General features: G+C 39.2%; 2 protein-coding genes across 2 annotated transcripts; one reads left to right on the forward strand and one right to left on the reverse strand.

Annotated features, from left to right (window-relative positions):
* Positions 1-1,752: 1,752 nt before the first annotated feature.
* On the reverse strand, positions 1,753-6,621 carry MRPL32 (mitochondrial ribosomal protein L32). The gene is made up of 3 exons (XM_002923399.4): positions 6,453-6,621; positions 4,642-4,823; positions 1,753-2,308 (listed from the first exon to the last, which is right to left on the reverse strand). Exons 1-3 carry the CDS (start codon positions 6,580-6,582, stop codon positions 2,054-2,056), a joined length of 567 nt encoding a protein of 188 aa, XP_002923445.1. The 5' UTR covers positions 6,583-6,621; the 3' UTR covers positions 1,753-2,053.
* Positions 6,622-6,726: 105 nt separating this feature from the next.
* On the forward strand, positions 6,727-16,828 carry PSMA2 (proteasome 20S subunit alpha 2). The gene is made up of 8 exons (XM_002923400.4): positions 6,727-6,865; positions 10,432-10,508; positions 11,207-11,339; positions 12,775-12,897; positions 13,643-13,724; positions 15,240-15,313; positions 16,402-16,459; positions 16,547-16,828. The coding sequence occupies exons 1-8, from the start codon at positions 6,825-6,827 to the stop codon at positions 16,661-16,663; spliced, it is 705 nt and encodes a 234-aa protein (XP_002923446.1). The 5' UTR covers positions 6,727-6,824; the 3' UTR covers positions 16,664-16,828.
* Positions 16,829-17,260: the final 432 nt, after the last annotated feature.

Here is a 17,260-nt window from a genome sequence, read left to right on the forward strand (position 1 = left end):
TTGTAAACACTGGTGGTAGGAAGTATTAAAATGTATTTCAAAGATGACTTTCAGGGGACAACCTCTTCAAAAAAAAGAACGATAAACACTCTTTGAGGGCACTGTTTCCTCACAGAAACCAGACATCCGGTTTTGCTGATTTGGGGATATATAACAGTCAGCTGTCCAAACAAGAAGTGGCCCTGCCCACATATGCTCATGAGGTCTCCCCGCGTGCAGAGCGCGCTGCTCAAAGGACAAGGTGTTGGCTGGGGACGCAGGATGCCACGAATCTGCTCCACAGGCAGCTGGGATGCGAAGCAGCAGTGGAAGATTCAGGGGTGTACGCGGCTGGCCTCAGATGTCGTGGTTCACGGGTTCTTCTTGAGGTCTATTTATCTTAGGTTTGACACACAGCACTTCCAAAGCTCATCAGAGTTTAAGATGTAATTATCCGCAGAGAATTGCCTTAGTGTTTAATACCCAGGTAACCAATTCCTCCAGAATCGCAACTTCATGCTTAGATAGAGCCAAACCTTGGAAGAATTATTTACTGGGATTCCAATACTTTGGAAGTGTTAAGGATTTGTTTTTACCCAATTGTACTTCAACACAGCATTGGTCTGTACTGTACCTCGTGAAATGGATTCATTCTGCGTCCGGGAATACCAACACGGGTTACTCTAGCACAGGATGGTCCTTATGCAGTCAGTCCCATGGGAGAGATGGCCCTCAGGTTTTAGTACCAAGATAGTCGCGTATTTCTGGAACGTGTCTTACCTTGTGTAGATTTAGCCGCATGGGTTCTTTCAAGGGAAAGAAAACTTGAGTTTGAATTCACTGCCTGTTTCCAGTGAGTATTCAGGCTAATGTGGCACGCATTTTATTTAAATCTATCTCTAGGCTTTCTATTATTTTACCTACTGATTTTCCATTTAACTGCAATTCCCTTACTTTTCTCAGTGTGTGTGGTTTTTTAAAAAAATTTATTTATTTTAGAGAGAGAGTGGGTGTGCACAGGTGGGGGGAGGGGCAGAGTGAGAGAAAGCAAGACTTCCCACTGAGCACGGAGCCTGATGTGGGGCTCCATTTCAGGGCCCTGAGATCATGACCTGCGCCGAAACAGAGTTGAATGCTCAACGGACTGCGCCACCCGGGTGCCCCCTCAGTGTGTTTTAATAACTTAGCTCACTTTTTTTTTGGAATGAGGCAGGAAACACATAAAATAGCAAACTTTGGGTTCAGGATAGATACAAGAATGGGGCAGGGAGAGGGAAATTTGAAATGAATGACATTAAGTTAAAAAGGCCATTGCTGCAAAGAATAAAGATGATAAAATGAAAAATAAGCTAAAAGGATATACCAGAAGAAAAATGCAAAAGACAACATTCTTGGTACATGATCTGTTTACTAGTGAATTCACTCACATCTCCTTTTAAAAATTTCTCCCCAAACTATAAAATACGAATCTCATGAGCCATCTAATGAATTCTGCATGTCATTTTGATTTAGTGTAAAATGTGAAGAGCTCTTTCTAATTAGCATAATACATCCCATATAAAGTGAATTCCACCAAAGGCAATTTTAATTTGCTAAAACAAAACAAAACTGCAGAGAACAAACCTTTTCTTACTGCCACAACCACCATCTTAAAAAACAATACCCAAAATTCAAATAACCCATTTCCAGGTGTTACTTAAATGAAAATATATGTGTATTTCTGTGTAAGAAAAACCACTGGCGAACAAAATCAGAACAAAAACACATAATTCTTGTTACGATTTTAAATCATTTGTTTTATTTCTCTGTCCTGGAAATTTTATGTTTAGTTAAAACCTTAGAGTGTAACAGAAACAGACATATTAATCCATTGTGCCTCTGTATAAACAAATATTTTCAGAGTTTACTCCCGATATATTCTTCAAACTACCCACACAAAACCAGCTGCTTTAAGAAAACGTTTTAAACTAGACCGATGATTTAAAAACAAGCACAAAACCAACATGAAAACAAAGAATTTTCCTCTTTCAAGACAAATGTTTTATGAACTTATCCTCTTCAAACACCTTTAGTCTTAATTCTGGGTGAACCAGGATGGTCGCTTTCTGTCTCGTTCAACGATTCTCTTACCCCGATCTTGTTCAGACGGTGCCTCTCCTGTGTACAGCACCACAGTCTCCATGGAAGGAGCCTTAAAAGGGCCCCCTTCTTGCTTCCCTATCTGTCTTCTGATTTCTGCAGTCTCCTTGCACACCTTCTCATAGCAGAAGCCACAAAGTACGTGTTTCAGTTTCAGGTGACCACATTCAGGACAAACGTCGATATTGTTCTTTAAAAAAAACAAAAACACAACAGAACATATTGAAACAAGAGGCCTAATCATGCACATGGAATCACGGACAGGATGGCGCTTACACCTGAACTTCCTTGGACTGTTCATGTTGCATAAGGTCATATACCATCTAGCTCAATCTCACTTTATTTATTTATTTAAGTAGGCTCCATGCCCATTGCAGAGCCCAATGCAGGGCTTGAACTCATGGCCCTGAGATCAAGACCTGAGACGAGATCAAGAATTAGACACCCGACCGACTGAGCCAACCAGGCGCCCCTCAATGTCACTTTAATAGGGGAACTGAGGACAAACAACTTTGAATTAATAGAAAAAGTGGAACTAGAACTCAGGTCTACCAACTATGAATCTGGTACATTTTTACTTAAACACTGCAGTCATGTTATGTAAAAGGATACTCTATTCCCCCACCTTCAAACACTAAAACCTAATAAGGAGTCCTTCAACACAATGGGGGGATCCATATGGCCAGCATCTTAATAAGAGACCGAGGGAAAGGGAACTTACTTTTATTTTTCAACCTACCTCTGGGGAAAACAAGGTGACAAACATTACAGTTGGCTTCCCCTCATTTATCAGTGTAATTTAAATTCCTGTATGAAGCCTCTGGTGTGCCATCGTATATGGTATAAGAGTCGGTATATGGTGTAATTTTTCTTTTTATGAATGAACACCGATTACTCCTTAACGTAAAACTCCCTTGTTATGCTACAATTGGAGAATGAGTTTTTACACACATCTACCCAACTTTAATAAGACAATTATAACCTCTGAAGAAACCTTTTCAATGTGTTCTAAAGGTAGGTTTGAAATAAAAAAGAAAAATTATAAATAGGAGCATCAAAGAAATTCCAAGCACTTCATAAGATTAACATATAAACATCTGTGAGGCAATGACAAAAAAGAATGTCATTATCTGAAGGGAGTAAAGAACCTTGCAAATGACTTGCCTCACCCAACTTCTCATTTTCCTTGTTACGATGGACACTAGATTGGATGTCTAACTGGAGGTATGGGAACAACACCCACAGTCGGTGCTCTCTTTCTGATCAGAGCACCAGCATGATACACTATGTGTAGCCAAAAGCAATTCAGTGAAGCAAATGAATCCAGAGGGTGCTACTCTTTTCCCTCGGAATAAACGCAGTGAGGGAATTCATGGAACAGCTTACTCTCATTCCTAAAATTGTAAATTCTCTCAACCAAACTGTATATGTTATTGTTTTAATGACATACTTTTCAGTTCTAGACATTAAGTCCAGTTCCAAATGTGACTCAGTAATACTTTCTGGCTTAAGTTCTGAGGGTGTGGTTTGATACTGAATGCTGCAAATTTATGGAAGTCAGTTCTCTGTTCTTGAGTTTCATCTGCACTGTGCTGCTTGCTGTGGAATGTCCTGGAGCAAACTGTGACTCAGATCATGGCTGGTAAAACCATAAGTGAACAAATCAAAGGTAATACGCACTATAATTTTTGTTTGCCAGATCAATGAAGAGTATATCCACGGGGGGCGGGGAGAAAGGGGGGAATGCGTGTGGAGATTGGAGATTTGGAATTGTCTGAGGACAGGAACACACCAGAAAGTTTCAAGAGAAGAATGTGAATTCAAGAATCAGACTGTCTAGGCTCATCTCCTGGCTCTACCACTTAATAATTGTGACTACAGGAAAATTGTTTTTGCCTTAGTTTCTTCAATCCTAAAAATGAGCAAAGCTACATTTACTCTGGAGGGCTATTGTGAGGATTTGGTGAGATAATTCACATTAAGCACTTAGACACATCAGGGGCACTTAATAGATGTTATTTTTATTACCCACCTAAGGATTTTCTTTCACAGTATTTTATTTGTCAGAGTGAAGGGTAGAATAAATATGCAAGGGTTAGTAAAACTTGAGATCCAATATACCTACTGCTTCTGACTTTAATTTTAGACTCTGCTATGATTAAGATGTTTACCCACATATGTTCCAAATGACGAGCTCCTAACAGAAGTCACATAGGTTATTCACAACCTAGTCCTCCGTCCAGACTCCAAACTCTCTCCTTGACTGTGGTCCTAATATTTAGGTTATACAACCTAGTCCTCCGTCCAGACTCCAAACTCTCTCCTTGACTGTGGTCCTAATATTTAGGTTATAGGACAGTAGACATATAAACATAGACGATGTGAATACTATATTTTATTTAGGCCAGAGGAAAGTACATGTATGAGCTCTAGGAATGATTTACCCATAGGCTATGTAAGTACTAAGAGGAGATGCAGTGGTAGATGTGAGAGAAAGCACACCCACAAAAATCAACATATTACCTTAACTTTAATAAGCTTCTGCGGGTTTCTTCTCCTACAGCGGTTAACTTCAATGCTGCGTCTGTTCTTAGGAGCTGCCATCCAAAAGATACTATCTGAAAGGCTGGAAATCTCCTTACTTCCACTGGTATCATTTGCTAGTTCTGTAAATACAGCTGGACCTTGGACGGCTAATGCTGGTCCTACAAAAACAAAACATGGAAATACAGAATGGATTTCTAGCTCCTAAATGACTCTTTACGTATCATTCTCCTTAACAATCAACAGTGATATGTCAATAGACATATAAAATTTAGAATATTATGGGGCGCCTGGGTGGCTCAGTAGTAAAGAGTCTGCCTTCGGCTCAGGTCATGATCCCAGGGTCCTGGGATAGAGGCCCACATCGGGCTCCCTGCTCAGCCGGAAGCCTGCTTCTCCCACTCCCACTCCCCCTGCTGGTGTTCCCTCTCTCGCTGTGTCTCTCTCTGTCCAATAAATAAAATCTTAAAAAAAAATTTAGAATATTACACTCAATAGAAATTAAACAGAAGCCTTAGCTATTAAAATGCACTAAAACTCATACATAAAGCAATATTAAACAACACGAATAGAATTTTTTTCTTACAGGCACCTGCAGAAATGAATCAGTAAGATTCTACCAAGAGTTTCTCACCTTCTGAAACACAGAACTCAGGGGTTTAGTGGTAAACATGAATAAATCACTCCAACTGCCCACATTCTACTTGGTAGGCAGTACCTATTTACTTTACAAGTAAATGTAAGCTTGAGATTCTCAAAATATATTTCTAACCTGCACTCAGATAACTGCCTCTTGGCCCCTTTTTATTATAGTCCAACTGAGTTAGTTTCTTTGTCATGTAGCCTAGTAGGCCCTTTAAGTCACTCAGTTCTTCATAATATTCGATTACTGTCTGCTCTCTAAAGAAAGTAACTAGCTCACCACTCTGCATAATATTTACTTATATGACTATCAACATTTCAGCTTTTTCTAAATTTTGCTTATAAAATCAAAGAAATTTCTTTATCCTTTCCCTGCTAGTCCTCAGACCTAGAGTACGGCTTTTGGCGTTAGGAACGCTTGAAAATATACAAAGCTGCCTAAAATTTAGCAACTGGTATTCCTTTTCAATATATCTGTAAGTATTGCGAAGCATAGCTCAGTGGTTAACAGCCCAGGCTCTGGCCGGCCTGTGTGACCTTGGAACCTTCAGGAGCCTACCTCTGCAGCTGAAAAGTGGTGATACCTAATGGGATGGTGTGGAGATTTCCCAGGAAGCACATGTAGTATTTGGCTTATCATGGGCTCTCCGTTCAGACTCCCCGGGAATTATGTCCGGGAAACCTTACAAACAAGCGTAGAATGTAAATGACAAAGTATTGACAAATTTAACATCCAAGATACTTCCAGCTAAAATAAGCTTCCGGGGGGAAAACACAGGAATCAGCAGGATTCAACTGCAGAGCTCAAATACCACAAACGACAAATTGCTTCAGGGGATGAGAAGACTAATACGGAAACAAGATTTAGATAGTGGCAACCCTGATCTAAGCTAATAAGCTTCGCTTACATTCCGTGTATGAATGGGACAATCAGAGGACTTTTTCTGTTTTCTCGGGGCTGGGGGAGGCAAAACCAACTGTTTCTTTTTTTTTTTTTTAGTTTCTAAGCAAGGAATTATCCCGGACATGTCTCTTCCCTCCACGGAGGATAAAAACGCGGGAGGAGAGCGAAATACAAGCTGTGTCCACCAAGCTGCCTGGGGTCCCCCTCAGTCAATCTCTCCTCCACGGCGGCCTTCCTTACGTACCCCACAGAGGACTGGGAAAACCTGGCCCGCTCTGCTGAAGTTTCCGCTGTAGTAGTTCCCAACAGCTCCGGAGGAGTCCCCGGGCTGCGGGCCACGGTGAAACGACAAGCACCAGCATGGCCGACGCCATCTTCCCCACCCGGAGACCACTCCCACTTGGCTGCTGCGTCCCGCCCCCACCTCGAGCATGCGCACAGAGACGCAGAGGCGGGCAAACCTGGATGCTGGAACTACATCGCCCAGCATGTCCCTGGAGCGGCTCTGACTCTCCTCCAATCAGAGAGAGAGAGAGGAAGGAGCGGGGAGGGGAAATGAAAAGAAACCGGTTCCAGTGCGCATGTGTGCGGATGTGCTTTGGCACTCCAGGTAAAGATGGCGGAGCGCGGTTACAGCTTTTCGCTGACTACATTCAGGTATGGAAGGGGCTCCCAAAGTCCTCCGCGGAGCCGAGGTTGTAGGAGTTCCCCCAGCCAGGTTTTTTCAGTCCTAGTCTCTGGCTTGATGCTTTCGGGGAACCCAATAGGAAATAAGGATGGAAATGCGACTTTGCAAAGTCATTTTCTTGGCCCGCCCCGCGGCCTTGGAGCCCCGGTGCCGGGAAGCCGCGGGAACGAGGGTTTGGGGATCCAGGGCGACCTTGAAGCTGCGGGAGGGTAAGGTCCTTAACCAGGGATTTACTTTCCCTTTGGAGACTGGAGAATAAGGCAGTTTGGGATTAGCTGCCTCCGGGTGTCCCGTTCGGAACTCAGGATTTCCTTCCTGACCCAAGTAGGCCTGATTGGGGAGCTTCTGGACCTGGGAATCTTGGTCAAATCTTTGTGGTCCCTTTTTTCTCTTCGGAAAACCCACTCGTTACAGTTTGATCTGAGTCTTAGTCTCCATTGGTACTTCGAAATCTCTTCCCGCTTTCGGTTTCTTCCACGCCCCTGTTAGAAGTTTAAGGACTAAAAATGAAAGCGCTAATCTTTCTGTCAGCTAGTGTTTGTGGGCCCCACACTACTAGGCTGCATTTCCGTTTTGGCCATTTTTTGGGGGGGGGGTTATGTTTACTTTACAAAAGATTGTAGGCTTTTCTATGGTAGAACAAGGGACTAATAATAGTATATTTTTCAAAATACAGTTGAGATAAACTATTGTTCCAAATGTAACCATCAGCGAAGGGTTTAATAAATCGACCCGGTAATGTTTTAGTTTAGCTATTTTCTTACGATCAGTAATCTCCCGTTTAGCAGTTCTATCTGACAGCTCCAGGCAAGCGGGATCCAACTTGTTGAGTACTTTCTGTGTGGGTGCAACTTAACCTACTCCCATGTCTTTCTACTACCATGTGGGATAAATGCTACTTCAACATCTTACAGATGAGCTAACCGCAGGTCGAACAAATTAGAACTTGTTCAAAGTCATAGATGAGTAGCTGAGTTCACATTCAAACTGGGTTCTTTCTGATGACAAAATTAATACACTTTCTGTTACTGTATGGTGTCGTCTTAAGATACTAAAATACTTTCCTTACACTTGGCAGTTTTCAGTAATAAATGAGAATTTTTTTTAACCTTTGTCTGTAACAATATACAATGATAGAGAACAATATTTGCTAAATAATCACTGTTCTTTAAGCAAACTTGGTTCTTTAAGAAAGTGTAATCCTTTCTTTAAGATAAGTGGAGCTTATCCATCAGGGACTGAATCCATCTTTAATAATTTATTAAAATAAACTCTTGTTTTTTAACATAGTGGTTCAACTCTGTTTTGGATTTAAAATTTTCTTTCTAGCCTGTTGTAATCAGAATTAAACTATTAATGGTGGAAGTTATGAGGCTATGTTATAGGATGAAAAAGTGTTCTTGTGGATTACATTCAGTTGAGGATAGTGACAGTGAGTAATTGGTGTCTACTACTGCATTCTGGAAAAAGTTTTTCTCTTACTCAGGAATTTTTATTAAAACAGAGTTAAAAAGAAAAAAAGAAATGTAACTGTATATTGGATAGTCAGGAAAAGCCAGTGCTTGGGGGTGAATTTTGAGACCAGAAGGTGAAGATTTAGGGGTAGAGAGACTGGTGGACACAGGAAATAGGATATGTGAAAGTCCTGAAGTTTGGAAAGAGCTTCAGCTACAGGAATTGATAATAAGGCCATTGTGCTTGAGTATAGTGAGCTATGAGTTAGTGTGGGTAGGGCCACTGTTGCAGAGAGCCCTGTAGGGCAGAATAAGAAGTTTGTGAACCAGGAAGTTATTATATAGGATTTAAGTGAGAGGTGACATGGTGCAATGGTACTTCTGGCTAGGGGCATTGAAGTAAGGATGGAAAAGAGGAAAACTAGCTGTGTCAGCTATCCCAGGTAGAGATGCTGGTACTTTGGAATGGGCTAGTGGCATGACTGACTACAAAAATGGTTGATCGCTCGATGAGCTCACAGACTAGTGAGCTATCATATGGGAAGATGCAATGGTAGATGTGTATGCAGGTGATTGTGGGAACAGAGAGAAGGTATATTTAAGTTTACCTGAGCCTTTAAAATGTTCCCCATGAGTATTTGAGCTAGATATTGGACAATAATTGAAAGCTGGATGGACCCAGTGAGTCATGATATTATTGAAATAGTGACTAATAAAACATGTGTAGCCTAATTTTAAAATTTTAAATACTGATTGATGTTATTTCATTCAAGTTAACTAATTTCCTCTTTAAACTGCCACACCTAGGCTTATTCCATACGTAGGTCTATTTGTGTCTCTGTCAGCCAAATGATTATGACTCCTGGTACTAGGTTATATGTTAGAATACTGACTGAACAGAGCTTTCTCACACTTTGTTGAGGAAGACAAACACTAAGAATAATTTAAGCATGATGACTCTTAGCCAGAAAGGAAGTATGGGACATCATAGGCATGAGTGTATGAGATTCAACCTAGTCTGAATGGTCAGGATAGCTTCTCTAAGAACATGACATTTCTACTAAAGATTGAAGGATGACCAGGAGAGAGTTCACCAGAGGAGGGTGAAATGCATTCCAGATAGAGATGTTAGCTTGTCAAAGGGGGTGTGAATTCTAAGAGTGGTCTCTGTGTCTGGAACAAATTTGAGGATTGAATGACGGAGTATCCACAGTTTTATGAAGATGAAACAAATGACCTTCTGAAACTGAAAGTTATATTTTCATTTGTAGACTGGAGATACGGACCAAGCTGTGTCATTCTAGACAAATTACTTTCACTCAAAAACTTTTTCTTTATCTGTAAAATTAGGTTAGTCTGCGAGTTTGTGATGTTTTAACTCAACAACTGGATTGAAACAAAGTTATGATCTTAAAAGCCAGTTCAGGGCTAGTATTTGGCTGCAAAACCCATGGAATCAGATATGTTAAGTATCACTAGCTCATAGCTTCTATAAATAACCTTATATAGAAAATATTTTGTCATGGGTGATAACTAGGTCTTACATCTTAGGCCATGTCTACCTTCTAAAATGTGTATCTCCACCCATACGAAATATATCCTGTTGGGTATTTAACAGACACATATATGTTCTTAATAACAGTACTATTTGGTATTCACTTACTGCGAATTTTTTTGCCAGGAACAAAAAGCATCACTTTATTTAATCTTCACAACAATCTTTTGAAATGGGTATAGTACTATTATCTCCCTTTATGGATGCGAAAACTGAGACACAGTGGGGTTAAGTAACTTGCCTGAAGTCACAAGGTTGGGAAGTGGTAAAAGGCAACAGTAATGATGCTGCTGCTTTAAGAGGCAGATGGGGGGGGGGTAGAAAGGAAAATAAGTGCTTCACTATGAATATGTTCAGATTGCCTGTTAAACTCAATTTCTGTACAGCTTTATAATGTGAAAGCTCAGTTATCCCTTGGTATTTGGTTAATGGATTTGACCTATATATCTGCCCTCTCTCAGAAATATTTCTATTACACATATATGAGGATATATGAATTTAGCCAATACTTTTGTTTCTTTTTAAGCCCATCCGGTAAACTTGTCCAGATTGAATATGCTTTGGCTGCTGTAGCTGGAGGAGCCCCTTCAGTGGGAATTAAAGGTATTTAAATGTTTCATTCATTTCAGACGCCTGTTAATAGTTATCCTGAAGTTCTTTTGGAATTAATTAGTAATTAATACAAATAAATAGCTAGGACAGCATAATTTTTAACAATTCTTTCTGTTGATTTACAGTATTTTGAAGTTTAAAAAAAGGAATAAGCCAGTAAGTCTAAGAAGATGATTACAATTTTTTTTCCAAAATAAATGTAGCTCCTTTATCTCTTAGTTGTAATAACGCACAAATAGTCTTTTCCATTGAGAAAACTGAATATTTTTTGTTTTTCCACTAATTATATAGTTTTTATTCTTTCTATAATTTAGAAAAAGTTAATGATAAAACTTAATCTAAAGATAACCCCCTTTTTTTTTAAAGCCTGTATCATTGATTAAATTTATAAGAACAGTAGCCAAGTAGGCAGAAGTCCGTTATTTTAAAATGTATGGACCCTTAGGTGTCCTGGAATACTTTAAGAGATGTTGGGTAATGCCTTTAGCTATAGGGATTCCTTAGCACAATATAGATGACCAGTGAGGGAAAAGTGGGTTTACCATTTCTTAGGTGATTTTAATATGGAAAAGGTTTTATAAATAAGAGAAAATAAAGGAGTTTGGGTGAATTGCATCCATAATTAGAAAACTGTTGAAGCAGAGTCTTTAAGTGATTAAACATTTAGCACCTTTTTTTTTTTTTTTAAGCTGCAAATGGTGTGGTATTAGCAACCGAGAAGAAACAGAAATCCATTCTATATGACGAGCGAAGTGTACACAAAGTGGAACCAATTACCAAGCATATAGGCCTGGTGTATAGTGGCATGGGCCCAGATTACAGGTACTTTTATACTATTTGTTGTGTTTTTCACCATTTTACAAAGTGTTTGTAATTTGTACCTTGAGGAGAAAAATTAAGAGATGTTTTTCCTTTACTCTCCCAACCCTTTATTTTTGTACTTTGTTTAGCAACAGCAGCATCACTGGCAGCTGAATTGAGCTGGCCCGCATGGAATACACTAAGGGTCGCTTGCAGGGTAACTCAGTGCCACTCCGTTGTAAAAGAGGAGATCCAGACTTCTCTTAACCTCCGTTTAGTGATCTTTCCCTTCTGGTCACAGCCCCTCTTCTGCTATCCTCGGGCTAGGCTGTTCTCTAATGCATTTTAAAAACAAAAGCAATACAAGTTATAATAAACTAGATTTTAAAAAAGTTATCAGGCAGCAAAAGAAAGCATTACCATTCAGAGTTAGCCCCATTATATTTATTTGTGTTCTTAGCAGAGGGACAGAATTCTCAAAGGCCACTGATGTTTCACATCAGAGCCCTTGTTATATCAGGGTACCAGTAAGTTGAAAGAGACTGGCAGCTTTCTATGTTTTTCGTCATTTAACAAGTAAAAGGGGTATTATTACCTCATTCCTGATTTTTGGGAAACAACACAGGTAGAACCAAAGTTTCACTTTAATGAATCAGAAAAAGCAACAGTGTCGCTGGAATGAGGTCAGGCTTCTACAGTAGATCCTGTTACCATTGTGTGGGAGGGATGCTTCCGTGGGCTACACGGGGAGGACAGGACCGCTGAGGATAAACTGAGTCTGATACAGAGGGGTGATGTGCATGCTTCCGACCCGCAGTGCAGGACAAGGTAAAGGTACATCCTGTTTATCTTGCTAATGTATTTGATTATCATATAGAATATTCTTACTATTTTTTAATAATTTTTTTAAAGTTATGAATAGTTTCTTGCTGTTCCTTAATCTCTGAAGGGTACTCTTTGAAGTGCAGTCTGTGGAAAGGATTGAAGCAGAGTGAGAAGAATATGCTCTAAGTTGTGTGTGTGTGCGTGTGTGTGTGTCCATACGTACTTATGTACATATGTGTACTATCGTGTGGCCTTCTGTGTGTTTTGGGTTGACTGCCCTCGGGAAAGGGGACACAGTCTTGAAGATGCCATGGAGGGAGGTGAAGCTCGCATGGTATACACTAAATCTATTACTGCTGAGCTGACTGGTACCCCTCGTCCCTAATTTTCTTCCTTTCGTCTTATGCTTGTCCCATCCCCTGTGGCTTAGCTCCTCTGTGTTGCTCCGGTGTCGTCTTGTAAATTCACTGGAATCAGATGTCAGAGCAAGACTAGCTTTGAGCTGACTGTTACTATTACACAGAAACACTTAAGACCTGTGCTGTAGTTATATGCCTGTAGGAAGAGAAGAGTCGTTAAATAGCAGAGTGTCGAGATCTTAATTAAGTCTTCTTTCTTCCTTGTGTGTTAGAGTGCTCGTGCACAGAGCTCGAAAACTAGCTCAGCAATACTATCTCGTTTACCAAGAACCCATTCCCACAGCTCAGCTGGTACAGAGAGTAGCTTCAGTGATGCAAGAATACACTCAGTCAGGGTAAGTTGATTTTGTTATTTGAAATGTGTCCCGAATTAGAAAAAAAACAATTTTAGAAGAGCGGATGTATTTAAAAAGAGGACTTACTATTCCTGTATTTATTTAATAGGTAGAGGAAATCACTATGATGGGTATTTCTGATCTTAATTGGAACTAGAGTATTTTCTTAAGGAAAAAATTAGAGTGGTTTCTTGCTGTTGATCGAATTGCAAAAGCAGCTTCTAGATAATTTCTTTTGCCAGTGATTAAAACACTTCTTTGTGGGCAGGCAATTACTGCTGCTTCCGAATTTATCTTTCCAACCAGAAATGATTGTAAGCACGTGACGAAAGCAAGCAGTTCTTTGACACATCCATATTCTTTGAATTCTCTGGAATCTGTGTGCATGTGCATGAAGTAGGATAAAGGTAGTTGCTGCTGTGTAAAGCACGTGGAGAAACTGCATTTTTTGAAAGTTGTCATTTTGTTAAGACACAAAATGTTACTCCATACTTATTAACCCCAATATTTGTGTCTCTCCATTTACCAGAATGATTTGATTAGTGTTCCTTAGTACCATAAAGAGAATTCGTTTTGAATTGACTTGTTCAGAAGGGTATGAAATACTTTTTAAGGAACGTACGAGTCTAATTCATTTTACCTGATGATATGCTTTATTAATACCTAAGAGTAGTAATAAATCCTTACCTTAGGTTGACTTTAACAGCGTGAAGATGCCAAGTAATTCCATTTTTCTCTTCTTCAGTGGTGTTCGTCCATTTGGAGTTTCCCTACTAATTTGTGGTTGGAATGAGGGGCGACCGTATTTATTTCAGTCAGATCCATCCGTAAGTACCGTCAGACATGTTGGAGGGATTTAGTAAAGTACTGTTGGAACATCTAATAAAGACAGTAACCACAGAAAGTTAAAAATTTAGCAGTAGGTTCTTTTTTTCTTTTCCACTGGGGCTTTAGAACGAATGGAGTCGTGCATATTCATTTGCACATTTAAAATGTTGGTAATACAGTCTTCTGATGCAGAGGGTACATGAGTTCTGCCCTCCATTGTCCGCCTTCTCTTATTCCTGAACTTCACATGCTTGAATGATTTGTTTAAATGGTTGTTATCAAATCTCTTCAAGTCGGTGGAATTTTGTCACCTTGACAAATGCGATGAAAGATGCGAGTCTAGAGGACAGAGCTGTACTCCTTGCCATCTGTTTAATCCTGGGGCTGACTTGAGTGTGACTCTTCCTGCACAAACACAGATGTAACTCTTGAAGCCAGTGTTTTGCAAAGTGGGTGAGTTTGTCTCGTCTAAAGCAGAAGACTGGTATCTGAGTCAGAAGGTGTTTGCAGATGCCACTGCTGTTCTGCAACCATCTCATTTGCTGTGAGGAAAACTGGAAGAAAAGAATTCATGATTAGGAACGGATCTTTCCAAGTTCGTGGATCATTACATAACTGCAGGTTCACTCAGTGTCAAGCTCACGCTCTAACCTTGTCATCTAAAAAAGCAAAAGAAAAATATTTTGGTTGGTTGTTACTTAAATGAGAAAACTTAAGTACTTTGAGAGGTAACGGTTTGTGTTACCCCGTCTCTGAGCTGCTGAAGCTAAGTGACAAGCTCCCTTCCCTTCCTTCCACTGGGGTAACAGAAGCCACCATCATTGGGATCCAGGTTTCATTTTTTGCCCTTTTCTTCCCTGTTCTACCTAAAGGCAGTTGTTTCTTCTAAAGTATGTTTGGCATGTTTCTTTCAGTATTTTTCTTGTGTGTGTGCATATGTATGTCTTACCACAGATGAGGCCGTGTTGTATACGATGTATTGCTGCTTTCATTTAACGTTAGGTTAAAATATCAGAACTATAAAATATTTTTAACGAAATGCTCTTTTTAATTTATTCAATAATTATAAAGACTTGCTCACCATTTGTCAGACATATATGATAGATTTTTAGAGCCCTTCAATCCTAGTAAGCTGAAATAATACTTTTGCTTATTTGCCTTGAGCTAACTTATTTCCTTTGACCAACTTTTTCACATAAATTGTATACCATAAATTACACATATTTAAAGTGTACAATTTGGTGAGTCTTGGTGGGTGTAAATACCTGAGAAAGCTGTCACCGCAGTCAAAATACTGAACCTCTCCATAACCTCCAGGAGTGTCTTTAATGCCTCCTTGTTACTTACCTTTTCTAAAAATAGCCTGTTTTGTGACATACTCCATTGCATTCCAGTAAATATTCTGTGAACTTAGAAGTCAGAGACAAATTTATAGAACTAAAAAAGAAATGGTAGGGTGTTATATTCAGAGTAATGATTTAAAATATGGTTTATCCTCTTCTCTTCCTGATTAGGGAGCTTACTTTGCCTGGAAAGCCACAGCAATGGGAAAGAACTATGTGAATGGGAAGACTTTCCTTGAGAAAAGGTAGGCTAACTATAACTAGATTTAGCTAGCTTACTTCATGGTTCTCAGCTCTCTTTAAATCATTAATATCATGAATCCAAACATGTTTGTTTTATTAGTTTGTAATCAAATACCCATTTGTGTAGCCTGGTCACAAAGAAAATAAACAAAAACTTCTCTCCACCCTGGCTTCCTAGTCTTCAGTGTATTAAGTGGTAATATTATATATTTCCTAAGAACTTTTCTTTCTACATTCTTACAGTTGTTTCCTAAATGTTGTTTCTATTTTTTACATGGTTTCTCCTCCTACAATCTAAAAAAAAATTAAAAATCGTTGGATTTGGAGTAAGAAATTTGGGAGGAAAGTTTGAGTCAAGTGACAACAGTTTACTTTAAGACAATTACAGAAAAAAATTGCGAAGCCAAATACATGGTATGGATGGTAGATTGAGTGTGTGATGTATGTGCTTGATAAACAGTGGAATACTATGTAAAAGTCTGCTGTCACTACCCCAGCACAACAAACTGCTCTTATTTCCAGCTGTTCTGGACTCAGCATTAGCCCACCAAAGTATGTCGTACGTTTTGAATGGCAGAAGTTTGTAATTGACTAGAACCAACAGATGAACCATCTCAGTACGTTTTTCACATAATGTGAAGATTACTAAAAATCTTAAACCTGGGGCTAATTGGTAACCTTAAATAATTTTAAGATCTTTCTTAAAGCGCTTTCCTTTTACATATTAATAGTGAGTCTTCAAACATTTCACATGAAGTTAAAACTTGTAAGAACAAACATAAGAAATTTTAGCAAAGGTCTGATTTCTTTATTTAGAAACTTATAATATTGCCACTATATTCTGGTTATATTAAAATATTTATACTCCTGTTAGGGTTACAAACTTCATGATGTTAGGAATGCATGCAAAATAATTCTTATTTGGGGACAGCTATTACAATGAGTGGACTAAAAGAATTAATCTGTAGCTTAATACTTTTAGGAGTGTTTTAGATTTTTAAAAATTCTTATGCTGCTGCTATCAGGTTTAAAGAATCATAAATAATGTAAGTCGTGCCATAAACCATTGTTTTTTCAAAAAATTCTTTAGATATAATGAAGACCTGGAACTTGAAGATGCCATTCATACAGCCATATTAACCCTAAAGGTTAGCACAATTTCTAACAGTGGGATTTATAATGAGTTTATAATTAAGTGCTTGCAAAATTGACCTTTTGCCCTCTCTCTTCAATAGGAAAGCTTTGAAGGGCAAATGACAGAAGACAACATAGAGGTTGGAATCTGCAATGAAGCCGGATTCAGGAGGCTCACTCCGACTGAAGTTAAGGATTACTTGGCGGCCATAGCATAATAACCAAGTGACTGAAAAATCCGGAATTTCAGATAATCCCTCTACTTAAACATGTTTAAAGTATGTTTTGTTTTGCAGACTTTTTGCATACTTATTTCTACATGGTTTAATGGACTGATGTTTTTAAAATGACACTTATAAATCATAATAAACTGTTAAATCCAACTTCCAGCTTTTTAGGAGTTAGTAAAATTTTAAAATAGTTATTTCCTGCTTTTTATCACAGTTGACTTCTGCAAGCTACATTGCAGAGCAGAATGGTGAAATCACTCTTTTAGTCTTCATGCAATTTTGGTTCAGTCAAATCTTGTTACACTTGTCAGACGTTGTCTGTGTCAGTAAAGCAGAATGCTGATTTTGGCAAACACCACTGCATTTAGAGCTGCGAGAATCTGCAGGCTTTCCTGGATTCCTGAGACAATAGGAAACATGGGTGTTTGGTAGGCACTGTTAGGTGTGGTTCAGTGAAACCCTCGGACGCTGAGGTTGCACTGGAGCCGTGAAGGGTGCTAGGCCGAAGAATCTCCCACAGGAAATCCGTGATGCAAGTAAATAAAAAATGGTGTACTGGCTCCTGTTGGTTTCTCCATCCCAAGT

This window comes from Ailuropoda melanoleuca, chromosome 1 (genome assembly GCF_002007445.2).
Source record: "Ailuropoda melanoleuca isolate Jingjing chromosome 1, ASM200744v2, whole genome shotgun sequence".
Classification (NCBI taxonomy): domain Eukaryota; kingdom Metazoa; phylum Chordata; class Mammalia; order Carnivora; family Ursidae; genus Ailuropoda; species Ailuropoda melanoleuca.

Coding starts and splice junctions, on each gene's coding strand:
- PSMA2 (XM_002923400.4), top strand. CDS start 6,825: ATGGCGGAGCGCGGTTACAGCTTTTCGCTGACTACATTCAG. Junction 10,509..11,206: donor CCCTTCAGTGGGAATTAAAG/GTATTTAAATGT, acceptor TTTTTTTTTAAG/CTGCAAATGGTGTGGTATTA. Junction 11,340..12,774: donor GGCATGGGCCCAGATTACAG/GTACTTTTATAC, acceptor CTTGTGTGTTAG/AGTGCTCGTGCACAGAGCTC.
- MRPL32 (XM_002923399.4), bottom strand. CDS start 6,582: ATGGCGTCGGCCATGCTGGTGCTTGTCGTTTCACCGTGGCCCGCAGCC. Junction 4,824..6,452: donor TTTTCCCAGTCCTCTGTGGG/GTACGTAAGGAA, acceptor TTGTTTTTGTAG/GACCAGCATTAGCCGTCCAA. Junction 2,309..4,641: donor AGAAGCTTATTAAAGTTAAG/GTAATATGTTGA, acceptor TTTTTTTTAAAG/AACAATATCGACGTTTGTCC.